At 46.7% G+C, this 8278-nt stretch overlaps 1 protein-coding gene across 2 annotated transcripts in view; it reads right to left on the bottom strand.

Annotated features, from left to right (window-relative positions):
• Nucleotides 1-426: 426 nt before the first annotated feature.
• Nucleotides 427-8278, bottom strand: part of LOC147464293 (uncharacterized) — a 122000-nt gene continuing 114148 nt past the window's right edge. For both annotated transcript variants that reach the window (XM_086513871.1, XM_086513868.1), the window contains 4 exons: nt 6795-6863; nt 973-1126; nt 761-880; nt 427-612 (listed from right to left, as the gene is read on the bottom strand). In XM_086513871.1, the coding sequence (XP_086369997.1) occupies nt 565-612; nt 761-880; nt 973-1126; nt 6795-6863 (391 nt within the window). In that variant the 3' untranslated portion in view covers nt 427-564. The remainder of the gene's footprint in view (nt 613-760; nt 881-972; nt 1127-6794; nt 6864-8278) is intronic.

Genomic DNA, 8278 nt, shown 5'->3' with positions numbered 1-8278 from the left:
GTGAGAATCTATCTAATATTCATTTTTGTGTCTATATTTTATTCCATTTCTATTGTGCATTTAAGCTTGCAATTTAGCATGTCATTACCATGAATGGTTCTCTATTTTTTCCTCCCTAATCTCTACATATACATCACATCATAAATGATATAAACTTGAATGTAGAATCATATGAGTAAATTGTGGTAAAGAAAGACTTATAACATGGTGTTTATTGGTCCAAATTCCCTCAGCTAATCTAGTTAGCCTTTTCTAAGAAGAGTATTACTTAACAAAAAACAATTCAGTTGAGCAGTATGCTATTACAGATTTAAGTACTACTCTAGTCTTGTAATCCGGTCCACAATGTCACTCTCACAAAAGTAAAACCAACACTACTATAATGCAATATGTGCATTCTTTATGCATATGCTTACGCGAGCCAGACACCATAAGAATGTCGAGGTCTAAATTTGATATAACCGCCTTACTGTTGATTTGGTAGCCTGGTGAGTTACATAGTGTAATACATGTTTTGTGCAGTTCCTGAACAAGACACCTACCATATAGCATGCGTCTTCCGAGTTACAAACTCATTGCTTTTTGTAGGACGACCTCAATAGTTGTTGCATCCTGCATCAATTGAGCACATGGTTAGAACAAACCTCTTTGATAACAGCCAAGTACATTTAACTTTTGGTCCACAGCCAAAACCATGTTTATGGATGAAATAACCAATGGCACCAGTAGCATACACTGTGCATGCATTGAAGTTTTATACCTGCGCTCCTGAAAATGAGTAAGAGCCATTGACTATGAAGAAAGGGACAGAATCAATCTTCCTCTCAGATTTTGCGGCCCTGTCTTGCTTAATCACCTGCTGCTTTCCTTCATCAGACATCTGCAAACAAGCATAAAGAAGCATATATACGCACAAGGTCATTGTAAACCAAAACTGGTTGTGCATAACAAAGAGCTAAACAAAATATTTACAAGATACTCTCTTGCTCCAGAAAGTCCGAGCTGGTTGGCGGCGGCACACAGCACCTCCAAATCAGAAATGTTTTGACCTTCTTCATACGTCAATCTGAAGAGCTCTTGTTTTGCTTCCCCACCTTTACCAACACTGTCCGCAAGGAGCACTAACCTGGCCATTGAAAACATTCCGCATCTTCGAAATTTCTCACCTGAACAAAGTCCAGAACCATGTACATGTACAAGACTCTTAACACATCTCATAAAAAACAGCGGAGGTCTTCTTTATCTTGCTTGCTCGGCATCAGCTTGCAAGCCCTTGCACATAATTCTATTGCTGATTCCTCGCGAGGCATCCAGCCATCTCAGTAGACCCAAGTGGGTGACAGAGTGGGCGTTCTTTGAGACAGTGGGACCCCGACATGGGCACGCCAGTGTCAGCCAATTGAGGAGGCCTGACGGGTCAGTTGCTTCAGAGCCAGAGGACATGGCGTGCAGTTGCTACTGACTTTTACCGTGACCTGTTGTCAGCAGAGCCTCAATCAGAGCGTCAGGATGCATGCAAAGAGCAGGTTTGGGCACAGATGCCTTGTCTTGTGACTAAGGAGATGCGCCAGAGGCTTGAGCTACCTCTTCAGCTAGAGGAGCTCCTGACGGGTCAATTGCTTCAGAGCCAGAGGACATGGGTGCAATCGCTACTGACTTTTACCGTGACATGTTGTCAGCAGAGCCTTAGTCAGAGCGTTAGGATGCATGCAAAGAGCAGGTTTGGGCACAGATGCCTTGTCTTGTGACTAAGGAGATGCGTCAGAGGCTTGAGCTACCTCTTCAGCTAGAGGAGCTCCTAACGGGTCAATTGCTTCAGAGCTAGAGGACATGGGTGCAATCGCTACTGACTTTTTACCGTGGCGTGTTGTCAGCAGAGCCTTAGTCAGAGCGTTAGGATGCATGCAAAGAGCAGGTTTGGGCACAGATGCCTTGTCTTGTGACTAAGGAGATGCGCTAGAGGCTTGAGCTACCTCTTCAGCTAGAGGAGCTCCACACGGCCCTCAGAGCACTTCCCCATGGTAGCTATCCCAGTGAAGATGGTTTGACTCCCAGTTTTTTCTTAGAGTACTGGGACTTGCTTGGCTCAGACCTCTGCAACGCTTTTCAGTACATCTTACACACAGGAGAGATGCCTGACAGCATGAGTGAGGGCTTGATCTACCTCATTCCCAAGGAGGGTGGTTCCTTGGATGAGATTCGGCAGTGGCGTCCTATCACCATACTCAATTCAGCCTACAAAACTCTTGCCAAGGCTCTGAGTTTGAGGATTCAGCCACTTCTAGAGAGCATTATACATGGGACCCATACAGGTTTTGTAAAGGAGCACAGTATGCTTGACAGCATCTTTACTTTTTGGGAGGCATCTGCCCTCGCACGCCTCCATGGTGAGGATCCGGTGATACTTCTTCTTGATTTTGAGAAGGCCTACGATAGAGTTGACTGGGACTTTTTGGAGGGCACTCTACGCAGGATGGGCTTCTCAGTTGCTTGGATCAGAGGAGTGTCAGTTCTTTACAGACGTGCACATAGTCAGGTGCTTTTGGCAAGAGCTAGAGGAGACCGTTTCATGCTCACACGTTCGCTCCGACATGGTTTCCCTCTTCCCCTCTTCCTCTTTCTGTTCTATGTTGAGGCGATGAGCGGATTTTTGGTTTCACAACAGGTTGGTTTACGTGGCTTAGCGCTCCCTATTCGGGGAGATGAGCTACTGAATGCTGAGTTTGCAGTCGACTCAGGCTCTTGAGACATTTTGTTGTGCATCAGGTGCACTGATCAATTGGAGGAAGACAGTGGCTTTCTCGGTTGGCAGTGCTCCTACACCTGATTGGCTACCAGGTGAGGGTTTTAGATGGATCCCCCGGGGGAGTGCAGTTCAATATTTGGGTTGTTAGGTTGGCTTGGACTTGTCTCCTGAGCAGCAGATTGCTCCCCTCCTGTCCATCAAGAGGAAGCTGTTACATTGGAGCTCAGCACGACTTTCTTTGGCAGGCAGAGTTGTAGTGGCCAACCAAGTGTTGCTGGCTACTATATGGTACATTACTTCTTGTTGGATCTTTTCGAGCTCCTACATCAGCCAGGTAGAGAGGTCGATCAAGAACTTCCTTTGGTCAGGGCGCGACACATAGATAGTCTGGGGCAAAGTGGCTTGGCAGGTCATCACTCTATCTTGTTCTCGGGGGGGTTGGGAATCATAGACCCGGCACAGCAAAGCAGAGCCCTTCTTGGGAAGTTTGTTGTCAGAGGACTGCTTCCAAGGGAGAAGCCTTGGAAGGAGTTTTTGATTCAATGGCTCAGAGCTAAGATGGATTCTCACAGAGGTGCGTAGAGTTGGCTTGAGCAAGAGATTGGAGGATCGTTTTGCTCTGAGCCTGCTTCGCTACTGGGAGCAGTTGCACAGAGGCCTGGAGCAACACCAGCCCACTCGCACGAAGGAGCGCCTGAGATAGCCCCTTGTTTGGAACCCCATGGTCAACACTTAGAGAGGCCACTTGGTTGGTAGTAGACCTCATGTTTCTTGGGGTCCCATGGCAAAGGGTTGAGCACGCACTTTAGGTGAATGCCTACAGTTCTTAGGTTTGTCAAAGGAGCTTTAGAGCATCCAACTACAGGGCATGAGAAGGGTGCAAAGCATATGTCAGGACATCACAGAGGTAGTACCAGCTGAGTGGCTTACACCTCTTGAGTGAGCAGCGCCCAAATGGATGGGGGCCTTCACACGACTGGAGGTCCTTATCGTATTTCGGGCTTGCTAAGAGACTATACCCTCCATGTTTTTTCGAGCAACAGGGTGAGGGTCGATTACACAGTCTCAATAGAGGCCCCATAGGTTACAGAGTGTGGTTTCAGAGGATCCGAGTTGTGGGCATTTGTGGGAGGACTTGTGTCATAGATCCTGACCTAGCAGCTCTTCAGACAGGCCACTGGAGGCTGTGGCCTTGGGAGAGCTGTCTACTAGCACGAGTGCAGTGGGATCCTGGAGAGTGGTTTTGGAGGGACCCTTTCTCCTCAGCCGATCATCCAAGGGTCCCTTTCTTTCGGTACACTGTTCGACTGGGACGTCACATACTGCAGCACGGAGAGGCTCGTCCTGCTGCAGCACCTCATTGGCAAGAGGAGGGGCTCACAGCTGAGTTCTTGTCAGATTTTGGGCGAGGTTGTGGGACGCCAGACATCCCCAGCGAGTCACTTTGTTCCAGTGGCTGGTTGCACATCGAGCTACAGTAGTGGGGAGTTGGCTTGTACATTGTGGTCTCTCGGCGGCATGCGTTGCTTGTGACCATCCTGTGGAGATTCAGCGTCATTGTCTTTGGGAATGTCCTTTAACACAACAAGTTTGGCTTCGTGTCCTTCGGCTGATGCCAGCTCTTCCACAGCACGGCAGTACACTTGGGGGGCAGCTGCTTGGTCCATAGTTACCCGGAACGCGGAACGGGAACGGCGACGGGATCCCCGCGGAACGGGGGAACGGCTAGGGGTCCGGAACAGGAACGGCGCGGAACGGGAGGTATAAAAAACACCCAAATAGTGCATTTTTTAGCTCCTTGTGTTTAAATACAAGGAGTATTAGAGTGCTTTGACTCTAATACTCACAAAAAACTCGTTTTGAAGACCATTCAACCTTGCTATGACTAGATGATGAGAGAGAGAGAGAGAGAGAGAGAGAGAGAGAGTGAAGAGGGAGAGACTCGAGAGAGTGAGAGGGAGAGGGAGAGATTTGAGAGAGTGGGAGGGAGAGGAAGAGAGCTTGAAGGCTTGAAGCCTTCAAGCTTGAGAGAGTGAGTCTTGAGAGAGAGAGATCTTGAGAGTGTGAGAGGGAGAGAGCTTGAGCCTTGAGGATTAGCTTGTGGAGAGAAAGGGGGAGGGGGGTGCATTTTATGAGTCCTTGAGGCCTTGCACACTTCAAACAGAAGCCCAAACATTTACTTCAATTTTTGCCAAATTTGTTTGTAGCCGTTGGCCGTTCCATGGGCATTCCGGAACGTTCCGGAACGGCCGTTCCGGTTTGCACTGGCCACCCGAAACGTCAAACGTTCCGGGACGTTTCGGAACGTTCGGGAAGGGAACTGCCCCCCGGAACGCCGGAACAGAGGCTAGGGGGCGTTCCTCGGTAACTCTGGCTTGGTCCACTGTCACCGGCCCTGCATTATAGTTTGAGCTATCCTCCACCAGCAGGATGATAGTGATACAGGGGGTCGACCTACACTCTAGCCTGCTACAGAGCTTACTCCATTGGAGTGGTGCATTGAGAGAGGTGTGTTAGGAGCTCGTCTGTGGCCTGACACTCTGGTTCATCTCACGGGCCCACTGCTTCCGCATCTTTGAGGCTCGCCTTGTGCCACCAGCGGAGACTATTCGAGATTTTTGGCTGGAGCTGATTCATACTCTCAAGGGACAGTTTGAGAGACTTCAAGGCAGCTCCGACCACATGCGGGAGCGTAGAGAGGCATTCCTTCGACTTTGGCGCCCTGGGCCTTTCTTCACCATGGTCCAGGGTGTGCTCAGATGGCACTACCGTCCACCTATGTGGCTATTCCCTCCTCCCATCTCCTGATTTAGCCCTCATTGTACATATGCTGTTTTTTCATTGGGAGAGTCTCCCCTTATGATTGTTGTAGCCCTCTCTAGTAGAGGTGGTTGTAGCCCTATTGGCAGTTTCAGTAACTAATAGAAAGATCTTTTCTCGGAAAAAAAAAAGAGTCGTTTTGTGTTATTCTATAGTTATTTCATCCTTACACTGAAGTTTCTAATTAGTTAATTCAACTTTTTTCACACCTTGATGTTGTATCATCCGACTAAACCTTCAGGGAACATTTAACAAAGTAACAATCTAACGTAGTTGATGCTCGAGGGTAAGGCCTTCACTAGCTCCCAAAACCTAGGAAACCGAACAATCACTGGCCTACCAACTTTTGCCATTCTCTTAACCATGCTTCTTTTCTTCCTCTTCTTTGCAGCCCAGTAGTTTCATAGACCCGTGTTGTGAAAAGGTTAATTGAGGAATAATCGAAGCACCTTCTGCACATGGGTAGAACCAAGTCACTAGGCTCATCATTAGTGAATCTTTTAAAAGGTGGAACTCTTATTGAGCCCCAAGGGTTTGTTAGAATCACGCTTTAAACAATTATAAAGATATTTTACAATTGAATGGAACTCTTATTGAGCCCCAAGGGTTTGTTCGAATCGCACTTAAAACAATTATAAAGATATTTTACAATTGAATGGGAATTTTAATGTCCACCTTGGCCAACAACTTTAATTACTCCCATCTTCTAGCCATCTTTGCATCCTTGCTCCAATTCGCTTCTCTTCTTGTCAAAAAGTGTTGTTATACAATGTTGCTTTTACAGAGTTAACATCATAACCCGTAACATTCGCTCCACCTGATCCAAGTGCCCACCCGTGGGCACTGTTGAGAAGTTTACGTGGCTAACTTTACGGTCTTGAAAAAAATGTGAAGATCTATTTCAAGCCACATCAACATTGTAAAACTCCAGAGTTTGGAAATAAAACCACTGACCGATTGGCTTTTTAAATCACATGCAAATGGATGAATGTCCCATAAAACTTCAGCTTATCGAGTACAAATTAGAACTGACAGAATTTTTGAAGACTCAAAAGCAATATAATACGACGTATCAGATTGAATCCAAAACAAGATATACAAAATCTTATGTGTTGCAGGTTGCTTTTAATAACAAGTCCGTACCTACATTATCAATACACAACCTAAAAGCTAACATGGTATGAAGCCAAAGTTCTGTTGCCTTCCCGGACAAAGGAATATAGTCTACCTGTGAGCATGTAAAGTATTGGGCCACCACTTCCAGTCTTTGAAACGAAGCCCATCCTTTGCTCCAGACCTACAACTTGCAGCATTTGTGCTGATTCATTACTAAAGAAAGAGTCCTGACAAATTCACTAGAAATAACTCGCACAGAACACATATCCACCATGTTGCCAGAGAGAATCACATTAAAACCGTAATGAAGCAAAGAATTAAAACACTCTGCTTACCGACATTCAATACTATGTGCGCAATATGCAACAGCATGTGGCTAATGGCCAATCACTTTTTCTGTTAGATTTCAGATATGACAAAAAGCTTGGAGAGCTAAAATTTCAGCTAGGTCAAGAGCTTCAAGAGCATACAAAAAGCACCAAATGCGATATACAAGAGTTAGAATATGTGTGTTATGTATGTAACACTGCAAAGCATTCACCATCTCATAAGAGGGGACGAGCTTTTTGATGCAGAGATACAGGACTTGTAAAGGTCCCCGCACATGATCAGTACTTGTTATTCTCATGACTTCTGGTCTCTCAATCTGTGTCCACCATGCAGCTATAAGTCCAATTGCCCAAACTGTTGCTGCATACATTATGGCAGGAGCTTTGTAACAAGTAACCCCTTTGTGCGGGGCTCTTGGAAGTGTGCATGGTGGCAACGACACTCTAGCATCACTAAGGCAGCATATGCTCTAGTGAGTCTGTCTCTAGTTGCACTCGCCATCAAGAAACGGCATGGGAAGGTAATCCTAAGGCATACATAAGAGTCTACCACCTCGACCCACCCTCTAGCTAGAGTGAATAGGGTTCTACTCCTGATCTCTATGGACGTATGACAAATCAGACCCTTGGTCTTTCCAAGATTCACTGTGAGTCCTCTCTGTTGGCAAAAATTGTCTGAAGGGAATCGGAGCCCCTCCCGTGACTCGGATACCAAGAAACTATCAACAGCATATTGCATAATATGAACTCAAGTACCTGCCGCATCCATGCCCGTGCCTCTTGCTGTAGCAGGGAAAGTATGTCGTGCTCTCTACTGTGGGTGCTCCTCAGTGCAGTATGCGTGAAACCTCACTCCAACGTGAAGAAAGCACAATAGAGCAATGGAACAACAACTTAAAGACACAACAACAGACTCAGGACTCAATGGATTCGACCAACTCATGGACCCAGTACAGACTCAAGCTGGCAGCACTCTCAGCTGCAAGCCCAGGACTCACAGGGACAATGGGGGTGTCGAGGCTCCAATGTGCAAGGAGCGTGCAGATGTGTGGTGCTAGACTGAGCACACGACTCCAGACTTCCGACTCATAGAACGTCTAGAAAAACATACAATGACTAAAACAAACTGAGCAAAGGGCAGCCAACGAAAAACTCAAATATCCCTGACAGTCCAGCTGCACCTATCTCCAAATTGTGGCCGGAATGAACTGGCCACGGTGTCCTCTAGAAGATCACTCCTGCCATGTGTCACTGTCTAGACGAGAGT

This window comes from Adiantum capillus-veneris, chromosome 1 (genome assembly GCF_014529385.1).
Source record: "Adiantum capillus-veneris isolate H3 chromosome 1, ASM1452938v2, whole genome shotgun sequence".
Classification (NCBI taxonomy): domain Eukaryota; kingdom Viridiplantae; phylum Streptophyta; class Polypodiopsida; order Polypodiales; family Pteridaceae; genus Adiantum; species Adiantum capillus-veneris.
Note: the sequence above shows the minus strand (reverse complement) of the source record. Positions and strands in the feature narration are given on the sequence as shown.